Source organism: Cucurbita moschata, unplaced genomic scaffold, assembly GCF_002738365.1.
Source record: "Cucurbita moschata cultivar Rifu unplaced genomic scaffold, Cmos_1.0 Cmo_Scf00032, whole genome shotgun sequence".
Lineage (NCBI taxonomy): Eukaryota > Viridiplantae > Streptophyta > Magnoliopsida > Cucurbitales > Cucurbitaceae > Cucurbita > Cucurbita moschata.
In genome coordinates this window covers 558,229-574,588 of record NW_019268548.1, presented here as the reverse complement: position 1 = coordinate 574,588, position 16,360 = coordinate 558,229, and the positions used below count along the sequence as shown (strand labels likewise).

Below are 16,360 nucleotides of genomic sequence, written 5' to 3'. Positions count from 1 at the left end.
AAAAAAAAAAAAAAAAAAAAAAAAAAAAAAAAAAAAAAAAAAAAAAAAAAAAAAAAAAAAAAGTAAAACCCGGTCTTACCCGCGGTTTTGAGTCATTAGCCAAGTGGAGACAAAAGGATCGAGGTTAACGTTGATTTGTTTGTTTTTTATTTTATTTTTTTAATTGCATTGTTAATTTTGGCATGAGTAAATTACAAATTTGTCCTTGATAAATTATTTTATTTTAGTACGTTTCTTTTATATGTGTAAGTTCATTTTCTAATTAATTTAATATGTTTCTAAGTACTATATTTTAATATGCTCCATGGGCCTAAAAAATGCTTTTTACAAAGTACTAAACCACCGCTAACCCGCAAACCAATATTGGAACATGTAGCGGTTTATGTGGCTTTAATGACGACTCAACGTATGAGGTTGACATCGCCACTTAGTTGATGTTCACAATTCATCTTTTTACTTATATCTAATTTGATCTGTGGGTGACTTCGCGTTCTAAAGCTGCAATTGAGAGATACATAGTTTTGAGGTTTCTCTTCACTTGTGCATGTATAGCTCTGTAATGAAAATTTTATAATTCTTTCTTCTTGCCCTTGCTCGTGAACTCCTATAGCGTAGTTGTGGGGTTGAAGAACAAGCGTCGACATTGCTATGACTGTATGCAACGATTTGTTTCGCACTCCTCTTTAATGGAAGTTTTCTCCCGTCTTTGGAGAACGAATTGCTGGAGAGGATATTCAAGATGGTGAGCTATCAACATAGGTAAAATGAGAGGTATGTGAATAAACACATACAGCGTTTGAATTCAAGTAATTAAAAAATGATTAAAAAATACTTAAAATAATTGAAAGTTATTGCTTATACTAACCATGTGTATATATATATGTGTGTGTGTGTTTTTTGTGACTCAATCATGGGAACTCAATAATAGACGTGCTCTATAGCCGTTTTACTTTTATTGCTGGGTGACTTCGTGTAAATTTGTATAAAATGCATGCGACTAAGGATAGAGCATGCTTCAATGGCTCGCCTTGGTCGATGAGAACAACCTTCACTCTTAGAAGTGAAAAGTAACATAAATATGCCACAGACAGTGCAAATGAATGTCGAGCTTATCAGGTGTTGAATCCAGATCTGAATCCTAAGCATAAGCATTGCAAATGTCTCCCAATAAGGTGTGGTTTGATGACGGACCATGACATAAGCTGGTATACACGTAATGCCTGAGTAAACGAGGGGTGCATAAATGAATGAATATTACATATGGATGAGAGGGATTGTGAGTATATGATAACTGACAAATATTTAAAAGAATTAAAAGTTATTATTTATATCAACAAGGTATATGTTTATTTTTGATAGCTCGATTATAAGATGTAGAGGAATACTAGGGTCATCCTGATCCAATTTTTTGGCACCATCACAAATGATGGTTAATAAATACTTGAAATAATTAAAAATTAATATCTATATCGACGAAGTGCATATTTAATTTTTTATAATTCAATTATACGAATTCAAAACGTAAATATATTTAATTTTGGATGATTTTATGTTGACCGAACTTCTAATATGTAATTTGGTCATGTAGTTGGGGTGGAGAAACGTATTAATGTTAGTTCATGAGAATGGTCTTCACTTTAGAAGCAATATACGGCAAATAAATAACATAATATCGGGCATCGCAGATGAATGCCTTGACAATCACATGCAAATTTCTAATTCTAATTATTAATCATGAAATATTACCTAAATGTTAGGAAAATCAAATAAAGAATATAAATTTAAATTTATAGTAAAATTTAACTTCTAATTATTAATCATGAAAAAATCGAAATTTAGTAAAATTATTAGGTGCAAAAGACAAAAATAAAGATTCTTCTCGAAGATTCAACTATAAATATTATAACTCATAACTTTTGCCCTAGATGTCGGTTTCACCCTGCTGTTCCGCCGCTTGCAAGCGTTCAAACCTCTTGATCGCTCTGTTCTTCATCCGCCGGTCGTCGGACGGCATGCGTGCAAATGTCAGCTGCTCTCTCCAGTCGCATCTCGCCGGATTGTCTTTGAGTAGTATTGTTTGACATTACTGAAGAACGTCATTTCTTTCTTATTTATCGTCGTTTGTTCAATCCGACTATCGGAAGATTGATTCTAGACTGGAAATTGGCTGCTCACTTCATCTCCAGGCGCTTCATGCCGTTCGTTATGCTTCTCCCATAGCAGAAAGCAAACGTCCAGCGGCTAGAATTGCCGCTTGCCCTAAAGATAGGCTTTCTAGTCTTTCTTTCACGACAAGTTCAATTTCTTCATTAAGGTTCGTGCTCTCTCTTACGATCCCACACCAATTATCACACTAATTAGTATTTCAAAGGTTGATCATTCGATCTCCTACCTTTTTAAATGAAAAATGGGCTCGCTCATATACTTTTTAGGAAGATTCCTAGTAGGTCACCAAATATTGAATTCTTATAAGCTAAGCACACACTTTAAAGTTCCTGTTCTATCAAAAAGTACAATTTGCTTGTAATTTTCTTTTAGGGGACTCAATTATCAAAACTCTAAAGTTAAGTAGGCTTAGTTTGAAGCAATCTTATTTTGGGTAACCTCCTAAAAGACTTTGGGTAGCCTCCTAAAAGACCTGTGAGTGAGGAAAAACCGTGCGGAAAAGGTCTGTGTTAATCTGTGGGGAGAATCTTTACTCTTAAAAGTGATGGTATGACTTGTTGCAGGAATGTCAAGATCAATAGATGTCAAATTAGATTCCAAAATATTATTTGAACCAATGGCATATGGTATTACCCCTTCATTTGAGCGGTAACTTTGGCAACATCCCCCATGGAAATATGTTTTACTCTCAACTTGAGGAAATATTATCACCTTTGTTATCATCTCTACTCTTCTTGAAGCACCACCAAACTAGATAGTTTTCAAGGAAACTCGTCTTGTTGAATATGTGCTTTGGGTGGAGAAGATATCTAATCTTTAAGGACATTATGTCGAGATTGTGAAGTTTGGAGTGAATGGTGGGTTAAATATACTCATTTGTTCCCAATTGGGAGATTAAATTTGGTTGGAAATCCCTCTCAAAGACCTCAATTTTCACCAATCTACCACCATTAATTCCAACTCATCTTGCAAAGATATATATATATTTTTTTGTAGGAGATAATATCTATAATAGCCCAAGCCCATCGCTACTAGATATTATCATCTTTAGACTTTTCCTTTCGAGGTTTTCCTCAAGATTTTTAAAACGTGTCTACTAGGGAGAAGTTTTCACGTCCATGTAAGGTATGCTTTGTTCCCCTCTCCAACCAATGTGGGATCTCACAATCCATCCCCCCCTTGGGGGCCCAGAGTCCTCGTTGGCACGCCATCCGGTGTCTGGCTTAGATACTATTTGTAATAGTCCAAGCCCACTGCTAGCAGATGTTGTTCTCTTTTGGTGTTCCTTTTCGAGATTCCCCTAAAGGTTTTTAAAACACATCTACTCAGTCGAGGTTTCCACACACTTATAAGGAATGTTTCGTTCCCCTCTCCAACAAATGTGGGATCTCACAATATCATTGATGATTGAAATTTACAAAAAGGATGTAATATCCATGATGTTTACAAAATTCCTTCCAATTTATAGTGAGAATGATATAATTATAGAAAGTAACAATATTAGACAGTTTAGCCAAGAGATAGCTTGATAAACAACAGTGTCGAAGAGTTTTGTATAAGTCTATCTTTTTCGCGAATATTCTTTGATTTTTTTCTTTCCACAGATTCGGAAAGAAATTCATGTTGAAGTTTTCTTGCAGTAGATTTTTTGCATTCTTGAAAAGCTGGTACATTAAGGCCATGTCCAACAGATCCTTTACCTCCCTTGGAAATGTGAGATGCCATTTGAAGATATTGAGAATCGTTTTCCTGAAATTCTGAGCATATCTACCTTGCATAAAAAGTGGTTATGTTTATTTTTTTTCTTGCATAATGGGACTCAAATTTGGAAATAGAGTCAGGTAAGACCTTTTTTTTTAGATTTTCACTTGTGCTAAAGAGCACAATTATGCACTATTTCTCAAAGAAAGAACTTCACTTTTTTAGGTGATGTAATTTCCATACTATCTTTGCTAGTGTAGAATTTATTACTTCTACTTTTTTTCCTATGTTCATCATCAAGAATTTTGTAGTTAAGACCTCGTCAATGCTGGGAAGCCAAGTCAATGAGTTTGCTTTATTTGACAATATCATTGTGGCAAGGTTAAGACATTCGGCTCATTCCGTTGCTCCCTTATCCTTTAGGTTCCTACCAAGCTTTAGATTCCAGAATTTTGTTGACAAATTTTACGTTTCTTTGATCGTGACTCTTTTGCTGTGAGAGAGTTTGTACAAAAGTGGGTACTGCAAGGCTAGCGTGGTGTTTTCAACCCATGGGTCGATCCAGAATGATGTGGTTCCTCCATCACCCATCCCATGGCGAATTTGGTTGGTGATGAGGTTTTGATGTTTCTTTATGTACTTTTAGTGGCTTTTGCAGAAGATAGAAGATGGAGGGGGTTGATTTTTGCATATAGTAATATATTTAGGCTTTCCAAGTTTTTTCCACAAGACATTTTTTCTTTTTATATCCTAGCAACTTTTTATGGCATTTTGAATAGAGACGTGTAGCAAGTGAGGATGTTGGATAGTTTGGCTTGTAATAGTGTGGGTTGTTCGCCTTCTGAAGTATAACATGATGATCATGTTGGCAACCTTCTTTCTATTTTTTCAATAATACTCTTCCATAAGGTAAAAAGTTTGTGGTTTCCTTTTAAGGGTAATCCTAGGTACATATTTTTGCATTCACCCTTTTTACATCTGTTCTTCAATAGTCTACTGATGGCCATATTCTATATTTTTTTTTTGGAGATTGATATTTTGTCCAAAGAATCCTTCGATGGTTTTTACTGTCTTGATCATGTTTTTTATTTTATTTTTTTATTTATGGAAGAGACATCTGTCAAATCAGGAAATAGGATTGTGTCATCCACGAACTAAAGGTGGTTGATGCTTATGGCTTCGTTGTCAATCAGTAAATCTTTTATCTGCCTTTTGTACTCTGCTTGTCTGTGGATGACTGAGATAATCCATTACCATCCTGAAAAGAAAAGGGGACAGTGGATCCCCTTGTCTAAGACCCTGTGTGACAAATCTCTTCCTTCTCGGTCTTCCATTGATGATGATGGAAAAGTTTGTGGATGAGATGTATCCTTTTATCCTCCCTGCCATTTTGAGCCAAAGCCTTCTACTACAAGAATGTTTCGAGGAAAGTCCAATTGACCTTGTCGAAGGCCCTTTTCAAGTCAAGTTCGAGAAAAGTTCATTTGCCATGAGGGATGCATTGAGGATTTGTCGCCTCTCTACGAAAGCTGTTTGTTTCCCAGTAATTGTGAAAGGGAGAACCTTTTTAGATGTTCTTATAACACCCTTGCTATGCTTTTATATAGTCCAGTTGTTATACTTATAGGACAAAAGTCTGCAACAATGCAGGCATCTAGTTTCTTTAATTATCTAACAAATGTATGTCTTGTTTAGGTTGCCATGGATAACTCCATCTTAAAAAAAGAATCTTGGAACACACTCACGATATTGGCTCTCAGAAATTTCCAACATTTTTAAAAAAAATTCTAAGACACATCTTTCTGGCTCTCAGAAAGTTTTTGAAGATACTTTTTAGGCCAAGCCTTCAAGGTCACCACCTAGACATAACTTCGGTACTCCTTTGACGTCCTATGCGTAGCAATTTTTTTTTTAATATTTTAATATTATTTTTATTTTTAAGCAAACTCTTTCATGATGATTGGGTTGAGGTTTGAAGAGCCTTGCAACAATAAGTCAACAATTTTGGGTCCATCAACCCTTTACAATCGGACAAAGCCGTACTTGCACTTGAAGATAAAGACTAAGGCCAGGCAATATCAAAGATTGTGGTGGGACGTATATGGGGAAATTGGGCAATGGAGCTAAGATGTTTGCTTTAAGTATCTTAAAGTCCACTTGTTTCGAGGATGGATGAAGGTTTGAAATTTACTAATTGACCAATGGTGCATGGAGGTGTTCAAGAACATCGGTGGTGAATGTGGAGGTTATATCAAGATTGCCATCAATCTCATGAATAGACATGATGTAGGTTAGCATCAAATTTAAGGGATTTTCTTTTTGGTTTTTTTTTTTACCCGTCACTGTCATCCTGTCGTCCTGTCGTCCCGTCGTCCCATCTTCAGCTTGCTCTATCGTTATTGTCAATATTGACACATTTTTTTTGTCGTTAATCATTCAATCAAGTTTTTGATTGCATGGCAAAGCACCTCTTATGGCGGAAGAAGTAGTCTCACTATGTGTCACCATTGGATCCTCTTGCATTACTCACACGTTGGTTCCAAAATCTTGCACTATTCCTCAAGAATAGGCTACTCACGCTTCTTACCATCAAGTCTCAGACCTTAACCTTAAATTTGACTGTTGTATCAAACATCATAATGGATGATTGTCCTCCCAAACCTTCCCCTCCGCTACTGGCACAAAGCATAACTTTTAACCCGTGTACACAGCAACTCAAAAAGGATGCCATGCCTTATAAGTCATATTGTCCCTCTAACCTACTAGTTCAGTCACTTCAACTTGTTTCACCTACTCGATCCTAGCCCCATGGCTCCTATACTTGACCTAGCTTACTGATTAACTCAAAATATATTGAAACGCCCCATACCCGTGATTTGGATTGGGATTCACATTTTGGATACGGTGCTTGTGTTCCTCGACATTTTCCTGCCTTCTTTATGACATGGTCATGTTACTTCTTGCTTTTAAAAGTGAAAACTATTCACATTAACTAACATAAGTCCTTTCAGCATGCTTTGTGGCTCACATGTTGTCTAAAAAAATTTCCAAGAGGTCACGCAACATAGAATTTCTCAAGCACACTTAACTTTGGAGTTCCTATGATTGAGTCACCGAAAAATAAGGTGCAAATTGTTGGTATAGACAATAATTTTCAATTCTTTTATGGTGCACATTTCATCTTCAGGATTGTTCTTCATTCGGATGTGGCATTGGTTCGTTCGTGTACTCCTCCTTTACTCGTGTCACATACCCACTGTCTTTCGCCTCGGTTCGTCCTTGAACCACATCCTACCCGGAGAAGTATTGCTCTTACATCATTTTGTAACATCTCTATGTCCTGGATTTGGACCAAATTCGAAATTTGAATTCGATACCTATTTGCACTGACATTCCCTTGTATCTCTTGTGACATGGTCACTTTACTTCTCGCTTCTAAGAGTGAAACTATTTCCACAAATCAACATGAGTCATTTCAACAGATTTTGTCTTCACTCACATGCTTCTTAGGAAAGTTCTCTTGGGGTCACCCAACATAGAATTGCTTCATATAAAACTCTCTTAACTTTGTAGTTTTTATGATTGAGCTACCGAAAAGGAAGGTACATCTTGTTGGTACAAGTAGTAGCTTTCAATTTTTTAAAGCTTTCTTAGTCATATTATCCTCAAGATCGCTTTTATTTATGCCTAAGGCTTTGTCTATCTTCGTGTACCAAAGAAGATCTTAACTAGCTTATACGGTCCGGCCCTTATCCCATTAAGGCAAGAATTTTGTATGGGAGCTTTGTCATTCTTGTATCAACACTGAAGCTCTTAGGGGTGAACTCCATGGTTATACATGTATCCCAGCTATTCCATGCTAAAGCTTACTCTTCTAGTTTCTTTATGCAAGACACAGCTCTATGCTAGAGCTTAGTCTTCTAGTTTTTATGCAAGACACCTCTGGATTGAAATTAACAAGACTTGGTGCCATGATGATATCTCTACTCTTGTCTCTCTATTTCTTTTGGCATTTCCAAAATGACCAAAGGATCCTTTGGCTTAATCACGAGCTAGCATAAGTCAAATGTCTGAAAGAGAGAATTCCAAATGGATCTCGTGAACTCACATCCCCAAAGAATGTGGTCCAAGTCGTCCCCTGCCTTCCGACCAAGAATATGACAAAATGGGGAAACTAATGAGGGCAACTCTCTCTAAAGCCAATTTTATGTTTTGGTTAATTTACTCGTGGATAAGTTTTTTCAAGCCTCATGCTTTGTATCTTCTTTGAGTCCTCTTATGCAAAACTACAAACTAATATCATGTTGTTAATGTTTATTAGGATACACGTGTGGTAGTACTTTTGGCTTGACTAGAACAACCCTTCTGTGTCTTGCTCAGGATGATATCAGCTGACATTGTGGACTTGTCAAATGATGATGAGGAAGGATCAAACCTGAAAGCCGTGAAGTTGGAGCCAGATGTTGTTGGGGCTGTGATGCTACCAAAAGAGCACACGAAGAAAAATGTCATCAAACATGAAAAACCAAATACTGAATTTGTCAGTCAAAGATTTGATGAAAATAGGAGCCCCAATGTTTTGAGTGCTGGTCAAAGTAGCTCTAGTATATTGGATCAGGTGCCATCTCCAGCTGATGATTCTGGCCTTACATCCCCATCTCCCTTGTGTCCTGCACCAGTTTGTCGACAGTTCTGGAAAGCTGGCAACTATGATGATGCAGTTGCTGCTAAAGTCACTGTTCAAAGTACTATTCCGTTTTGCCATATCAGATTCACCATTTTTTAGTTTAAATATTGTGATTTTTCCCAGTTTTATTATGGTCTGAAAAATCATCTGATCTTGGATCGGAAAAATAGTAGTAATTTCAAAGTAATGCAGGATTGAACTTTTTATTTAGATGGCCTTGTGAGGAGCCATTGGATTCACTTTTGTTTCTGATGGTCTTTCACCTTGATGGCAGGTTCCAAAGGCCATCTTCATGTCCACCCTATGTTCCTTCATTCGAATGCTACTTCACACAAATGGGCCTTTGGAGGTATTGAACTGTTTTGTTTGTTTACATTTTTGTATGTATTTTAGTTGGTGAAATCAATTCAATTAGCTCAATCCTCTTTTGATCGCTTGATGAAAAGATACAAATCAGCGTTCAAGGAAACAATCTCCCAATTGTTTCTTGACATCAAACATCGTTTCTATTCAGTTGTTTCTTATAAATAAATAACCAAATTTTCTTTTTATTTCTGTTTCCAGCTGTTGCAGAGCTGCTTGATAATGCTGTTGATGAGGTGATTTTCTTGCACGAGTCTTTTTGCAATATACTTGTTTAATTTTAATTAAAATTTATTAAGCAAGGTTTTTACTTTGGATATTATCTTATTTTTCTTGGTTAACCATTTTTCCATTTCTCTTCCCCTCCCTGTAGCCCCACCTTTCTAAATAAAACTTTGATTAGGCATATTTTTCACTATATTTCAAGTGCTTGTTTATCACTTATTAATTGCAAATAAAGCACTTTCGGGTTTGATCTCATTAAATTGAGGTATTGGTGTGTTTTTCTGTCTACGATTAAATTCTTACTCTTATTTTATGTAATGGATAGATCCCCAATGGAGCTACCTTTGTCAATGTGGATAAAATCTTGAATGCAAGAGATGGAAGTCCTGCTTTGTTAATTCAAGGTACTGTCATCAAATTGTCCCCATGCCTTTTGGTATCAAGTTTATATTTTCTATTAGGTTACCCTTATCATTTAATCTGTTCAACTTTGCTATATATGTAGATTAAACTGCCTAATAGTTACACTTTCAAAATTTGATCACTTTTTCTAGATGATGGAGGTGGAATGGATCCTGAAGCAATGAGGAGGTGTATGAGTTTTGGATTTTCAGATAAGAAGTCAAAATCAGCTATTGGACAATGTATGGAAATTTGCAATCATTTTATAAGCTTACATTTTAAGCTCTTTCTTCCCTATTGCATTTATTGGTTCACTTGTAGCCTTCCAGATGGAAATGGTTTCAAAACAAGCACTATGAGACTTGGTGCAGATGTCATTGTCTTCAGTCGACACGTGAATAATAGGTTTGGCTCCAAATTTGATGTGTTTTACAAATTGTACATATGAATATCTTAGTATTGGCTATAAATGGTGGTATATCTTTCAACGATGATTAAACGTCTCCATCTCATTGATTCGACTGATGATTGTGAATAATATACTTATATTTTTTATTCTTTTTGTAACTTATTTGATAAAATGGGATTAAACTAGACTTTTTTTCCTTCTTTTAAATGAGGTTCATTTTCCATGATTCAGGGTATCAACGCAGAGCATTGGTCTTCTATCCTATACATTTTTGAGCCGTTCAGGCTACAACAGAATTGTAGTGCCTATGGTAATTTCACTTTCTCATTAAACAGTTTTATGTAGCTTTTATCTTTTTCTGGCTATTGTTTCGTCATTATATTTGGTTATGCGTTGAAGTTAACTTTTTAGTCTGCTTCAAATGCTATATTACCATTGTGATGTTTTGCATGTTCGAGGAAAAAGATGAGCAATAAAAATTTATATCCAGCTGAGGGTATGGCATCTAGCATCATAAAAAAGCCGTCTTAGCATAAATCATAGGAACTTTGCTTTGCCTTCAAAGGGGTGGCCGCATGAAACCTAATATAGTGGTTTTTGCTAGCGTAATTAAAATCCAATGAATCGTGAATGTATGAGAAAGAGCCTGGCAACAAGAGGAGAGGGCAATGAATGTAAATGTTATGATGGGGCTGGAAAGAAGTTTTCAAATCTTTGTTTAGGATCTCAGGTTGTAAATATGTCGAGAGGTTGATTATAATTTTTTTGTGGGAAGGGGGGTCGAGGAGGAGGTTCTTGTTTAGCTTAGTAGGAGGTGGTCTTAAAGCCTATTGACCTTGGATGTTTGGGTATTGGGAATTTGAGATTACGTAACGAGGCTCTTTTGACCAAATGGTGTTTGTCTGTCTTCATTGAGATCGATACATTCTGGTATAGAATGGTTGTTACTAGGTATGATTCTCACCCCTTTTGAGTGGGCTTCAAGTGGGGAGTCGAGGGGCCTGTAAAAACATTTGGATAGCTATCTCTTCGGGTCTTTCTTTTTTTTCTTAATTCATTGGTTCCTCCGTTGGGATGACCTTAGTATTTATTTCTTGTGGGAGTGCCATTTTGCGAACTACCTTTGTGATTGTTGGGTGATGTTTCTTGTTTGTACTGCAGGTAGATTATGAATATAACAAAGCAAGTGGCAAAATGGAAATATTGCATGGCAAGGAGCATTTTATGTCTAACCTTTCCATACTTCTGCAGTGGTCGCCATACTCATCAGAAGCTGAACTTCTTAAGCAAGTAAGATGTTTCAACTGCCTTTTGTTCCCTAATGTAATCTGGATTCTTAAGCTTGTTTTGACATTGAACTACATTGATTTTGTTGTAGTTGCTGTAGAACCAAGATTAGCCTTGAAAGGAATGACTTAGTTTCATCCTAATCCTTTCCCTTTGCGTTGAATAATCTGGAGTTTTTTTTCGATCAAGTTCATAGATTTTCTTTGACAGCATATACATGCAAGATTCTCCTTTTCGTACTCATATCATGGCCGCACAACAGATGAATTACGTTCTTCGCGTTTTTTCAAAGAACTCATGACTTGTAAATTTCCAAACAAGAACTCCTGACTTTTATGTAATAGCGATGGAGGAATATATGTTCAGCATTTTCCTTGGTGACTGCATAAAACACTAGTTTTCTTCTTAATCTTTTTTAGTATTCGATCCTCTAAGAAACATTGTCCACAGGGGAAAAAATTTCTTCGGCAGCCTTCCAGATTGCTATCTGCAATTTTTAAATTTTTTTTATTGTTATTCTTACTTTATATTTTGTTTTTGTTTTAATAAAGAAACAATAGACCAGAAGAATAAAATAACACCTTCCGATCTCATTTTATGTTGAAAGTAGAATTGTTACAAAAGTCTTATTATTGCTACGGCAATTGGAAGTCATGGATTGAACAAGCTCACACAAATTAACAAAAGTTGAACTTATCTTTAAAGATTCTGTCATTGCTCTCCTTCCAAATAAACCACAAAATAGCCTTGACCATAACACCATAGTTATGTCTTTGAAGTTACGCCAATTGGAAGCTGACTAGGACTTCGCTTAAAGCTGATTTTTTATTTCAACTTCTATCCCGGTGGCCTCTTGAAAGAACTTCCTTACCGGCAGCATGTTGCTTTATTTTCATTATTATCCCCATGAACAATATTGCTTTTGATGATGCCTCCCAAGTTTCTTATCTCTTGGTAGTACAAGGGACAGTATCTTCCTTACACACCATTGATTAGGGTAATAAAACTAGTGTCTTTTTCTTTCACTGTCTCTCCTTAACATCATATGAAGGTGTGAAAATTCAAACTAATGAATAATTTCTAGTGTATTTGTGTATGCTCTAAAAACTTGCAAGTTGTAAGGTATGCTGTATTATTTTGCCATTGAACATCTTTAATTGTAAGGAAATATTTTAGCAGCTCTCTAGTACAAACCAATTTTGATGGCTATTTTTTAAGCTATTGAAAGCTTCTCAATGGTGCATCAACATGTGTACATTTTGACTCTGATGGCAGTTTGATGATATTGGATCTCATGGCACAAAAGTAATCATCTATAATTTGTGGTATAATGGAGACCGCAGAATGGAGCTGGACTTTGATACAGATCCAGAGGTTCAACTGCATCCTTTTGTTTTTCTTCTTTTAATTGACTGTTTAATTAATTGGGAGGATTTTTCTATTCTGTGGTAACAGGACATTTGCATTGGTAGAGATATTAAAAAAATTGACACTCTCCGTGCATCGAAGGCAATCTGTGAGCAGCACATTGCTAATCAATTGCAATATTCTCTTCGTGTAAGCTTGAGTTGCAAAATGAATATTACAGCTCCATTTTTGTAGGACTCAAGTTTTGTACTAACACTCGATGCTTCTCAGGAATATTTATCCATCTTGTACTTGCGGATATCGGAGAATTTCAAAATAGTATTGCGTGGGAGGGCTGTTCTGCATCGTAATCTTGCCGATGATCTCAAATTTATCGAATACATTTTGTATAAGCCTCAAAGTGGTGGATTTGTAGAGGTAGTGTTAATCTTTTAGTCATGTTTGTTTGTTTGTTTTTTACTAATCTTTTGTCTGATAACTGCTCCGACCCTCCTCTTTTGGTATATGGTAATGTAGTAATTTTACTATTCAGGGTGTGGTTGTTACTACAATTGGGTTCCTGAAGGAGGCCCCACATGTCAATATACACGGTTTTAATGTGTACCACAAAAATCGTTTGATTCTGGTAAGTTTCCTTTCACTTTTTGTTCTTGACCTTTTTCTAACCAAAAGCATATCATCGTTCCTTCCCCTTCCTCATTTTAACCACTAGAGCTTCTTTTCTTTTTATTTTTTTTTTTCCATTTCATATGTTTCTGGGTGATTTTCTTTTTCTTATTAATATGTTAGTTCTTTGTTTAAAAATGAGTATGGTACTTCTTTTTCAATATTTAAGCTAAATTTTTCTTCATGATCATTGATCAGGCACGCCCATTTCTTTCTCATCTTTGGCACTTTCAGATCTTACTATTTCTCGTTACTTGTGTATTGGTCTATTATTCCATATTTGGTTTTACATTTACACAATGCATCAAGCTAGTTCCTTTTTGTGTCATTTGCAGCCATTTTGGAGGGTTGTGAGCTATTCAGACAATAGAGGAAGAGGCGTTGCTGGTAGGGCATTTGCTTTCGGAATTTCCTTTCTTTTTGACACGTGAGCTGATGATGGTCATTGATATTCGTCTATATCTGAAGGTGTTCTCGAAGCAAATTTTATTGAGCCTACACATAATAAACAAGACTTTGAGAGAACTTCTCTTTTCCAGAAACTTGAAACTCGTTTGAAAGAGATGACTTGGGAATACTGGTATGCTAATTGCTAAAAATTTAAGGCGATGAAGACCAATTTGTTTCCATTTCTGTAATTTGATTAATGGAGGCATTCGTAACTTGGCTTTAGTATTTTTTACGAGTGTTTCGGTCACCCCATCATTTTGCCTAATTATTTGGCAGGGATTATCATTGTGGACTCCTTGGGTATTGTGTTAAGAAACAACTTCGCGTGACATCATCCTCACAGATACCATCTAGCATCACAGTACCTGCTGGTACAGAAAATCCTCACATATTGAAACAATGCTTTCCAGTTACGGTCACAGAGGGTAGAGAAAGAGCACGTGGGAGGTCTGAACAATGTACACTGGAAGCACAGGGAAAATCTAGAGAAGGTACCTAGTTAGTCCAACATCTGTTCATCACATTATTTAATGTCCTCTTTCTATAGTTCTAAAACTTTTTGTTGGTGCAGGAGTATGTAACAAAAGAAAGGCAGATGTTTTGGTAGAAGATGAACAGGTGAAATGGCTTTGGACAAATTATTCTGCTTTTTTTATTATTTTTCACTTTAGCTCATGGTTTGCCTTTCCGTTGTGTTATTCAAGTACTCTCTATGTAATTCATGCAAGTGTAACGAGCACAACCCAAGCCTACCGCTAGTAGATATTGTCCTCTTTGGACTTTCCCTCAAGGTTTTAAAACGCGCATGTTAGGAAAAGGTTTCTACACCCTTATAAAGAATGTTTCGTTCCATTCTCCAACCAATGTGGGATCTCTCGATCCACCCAACTTTCGCTTGGGGGCCCGACGTCCTCGGTGGCACATTGTGTGCAGTGTCTAGCTCTGATACCATTTGTTGCCTAAGCCCACAGCTAGCAGATATTGTCTTCTTTGGGCTTTTCCTTCCAGACTTCCCCTCAAGGTTTTAAAATGCGTCTGTTAGGGAGATGTATACACACCATTATAAAGGATTTTTCGTTCCCCTCTCCAACTAACGTGGGATTGGACTCTTTAGCTTATTGTGTTTTATCAGTAGTAGTTGGCCTTCCTATTCCTATCTATAAACGTCCTATCCATCAAGCTAGTTCTGTTTAGTCAACCAAAGTAGGAATTGATAATCACTTCCTGCAGTGGTTCTTTTCTTTGCATCATATTTTAAATGCACACAATTTGGACATGGCTATTTTTCAACTTTTATATGAGAAACAAATTAACTTTAATGTTTTTTCTTTGCAGTCTGTTTGTGCTAATCAACCGAAAAATCAGCAGGCTATTATTTTGTTGGAAGAAAATAGGAAGCTCCGTGCAAAGTAAGTTAATAGAGGAAGTATATTTTGATGGTATAGAAATAAACTTGTTTAAAACTCACTAATTTTTCCCCTTTTTGTGTAGATGTTCAGACTATGAAAAGCGGAAGGAAGAACTTAATCTCAAGGTATAAAGTGGAACGGTTTTCAAATGATCGTTTTAAACTAGAACTCTCTGTGTTGACCTTGTAGTAAGTTGAAAATATGCTATTGTATGGACTTCTTATCTTATTCGCCAGAAAATTCCTGTAATTGTCACATGTGCAGGCAACGCAAATTAGGAGCGACGTACGGGAAGTCAAACTCGAGATCCAGCGGCTGTTGGATGAGTTAAAATCTATGGAAGCAGTGAAGGTTGAAGGCATTGTATAAATGTACAGTGATTGGGTTCACTTTTTGTGTGTGTTTAGGCCCTTTGGAATTGGATAACATAACCCTGTAGCTAAAAACCAAGAAATATGATGATATAGTTTCTATACATACATGGCCGCCCTACCTTTCTTCTTCCCATGGCCACCTATATGGGACTCCCCCTTCCCTTCATTTCCCCCTCAGCTTTGAAAATAGTTTCCTACAATTTGTTTTTGTGGCTATCGTCTGTCGGTTTCGTTGACGGGAAAATTTCCCACTTGTACAGACATGAAAATCCACCTTGTAATACTAACCAAAATTTCTAACATTCTTGTTACTTATCAGTGTTATTGGTATATATATATATGAATTGGCCTTTTTTTTTTTTCATTTATGGTTTTCATTGTATTAGGGATTGTAGGGATTGTAGGTCTTTTGGTTTATTATTAGAGAGGGTAGGTCTTTGTTGGACAACAGGGAGTTCTGAATTTCGGGATTTCAAGTAGAGATCTATGCCCATTTTGTTTGACATCTTCGCGTTGAAAAGTGAAAATGCACCATTCTCTATCCTCTCTTTTCTTTTCCATCGGGATGAATTTTGAACCTTTGCAGAAGGGGAAATAAATTTTGAACCTTTGCGGAAGGGGAAATTGTTTAGAATCAAATTTAACCGGTTCAAGAACGGGAGAGGAGAGAAGCTAAAACCATACTAAATTAGCCGTGACTCTTATTTTTTAATATATATTTTAAGGTTAAGACTATTATTTAAAATTTTCAAATTCGGGGTATATATTGATTATCAAATTATTTTTTAAATTAAGAAATAATTCTAATAATTTTCATTTACATTCTAACAATTTCTCACTAGATTTGACTTAT

General features: G+C 36.1%; 1 protein-coding gene across 2 annotated transcripts; it reads left to right on the top strand.

Moving 5' to 3' along the window:
• The first annotated feature begins 1,934 nt into the window (after positions 1-1,934).
• LOC111429746 (protein MICRORCHIDIA 6) lies at positions 1,935-15,866 on the top strand. 2 transcript variants are annotated; one of them, XM_023065728.1, is made up of 20 exons: positions 1,935-2,314; positions 8,248-8,612; positions 8,829-8,903; positions 9,119-9,153; positions 9,468-9,546; positions 9,697-9,786; positions 9,874-9,949; positions 10,185-10,263; positions 11,115-11,243; positions 12,516-12,614; positions 12,696-12,797; positions 12,879-13,025; positions 13,141-13,233; positions 13,610-13,661; positions 13,743-13,854; positions 14,001-14,215; positions 14,296-14,342; positions 15,060-15,133; positions 15,216-15,258; positions 15,398-15,866. In XM_023065728.1, the coding sequence occupies exons 2-20, from the start codon at positions 8,249-8,251 to the stop codon at positions 15,500-15,502; spliced, it is 2,016 nt and encodes a 671-aa protein (XP_022921496.1). In that variant the 5' UTR covers positions 1,935-2,314; position 8,248; the 3' UTR covers positions 15,503-15,866. The 2 variants fall into 2 exon arrangements, with proteins under 2 accessions (XP_022921496.1, XP_022921495.1); XM_023065727.1 differs by having other exon boundaries at positions 8,189-8,612.
• The last annotated feature ends 494 nt before the right edge of the window (positions 15,867-16,360 follow it).

What these genes read in the sequence shown, in the direction of transcription:
- LOC111429746 (XM_023065728.1), top strand. Translation starts at nt 8,249, where the DNA reads ATGATATCAGCTGACATTGTGGACTTGTCAAATGATGATGAGGAAGGA. An exon ending in AATTGCAATATTCTCTTCGT is followed by an intron (nt 12,798 to 12,878) that starts GTAAGCTTGAGT and finishes GATGCTTCTCAG; the next exon opens with GAATATTTATCCATCTTGTA. An exon ending in GAGATGACTTGGGAATACTG is followed by an intron (nt 13,855 to 14,000) that starts GTATGCTAATTG and finishes ATTATTTGGCAG; the next exon opens with GGATTATCATTGTGGACTCC.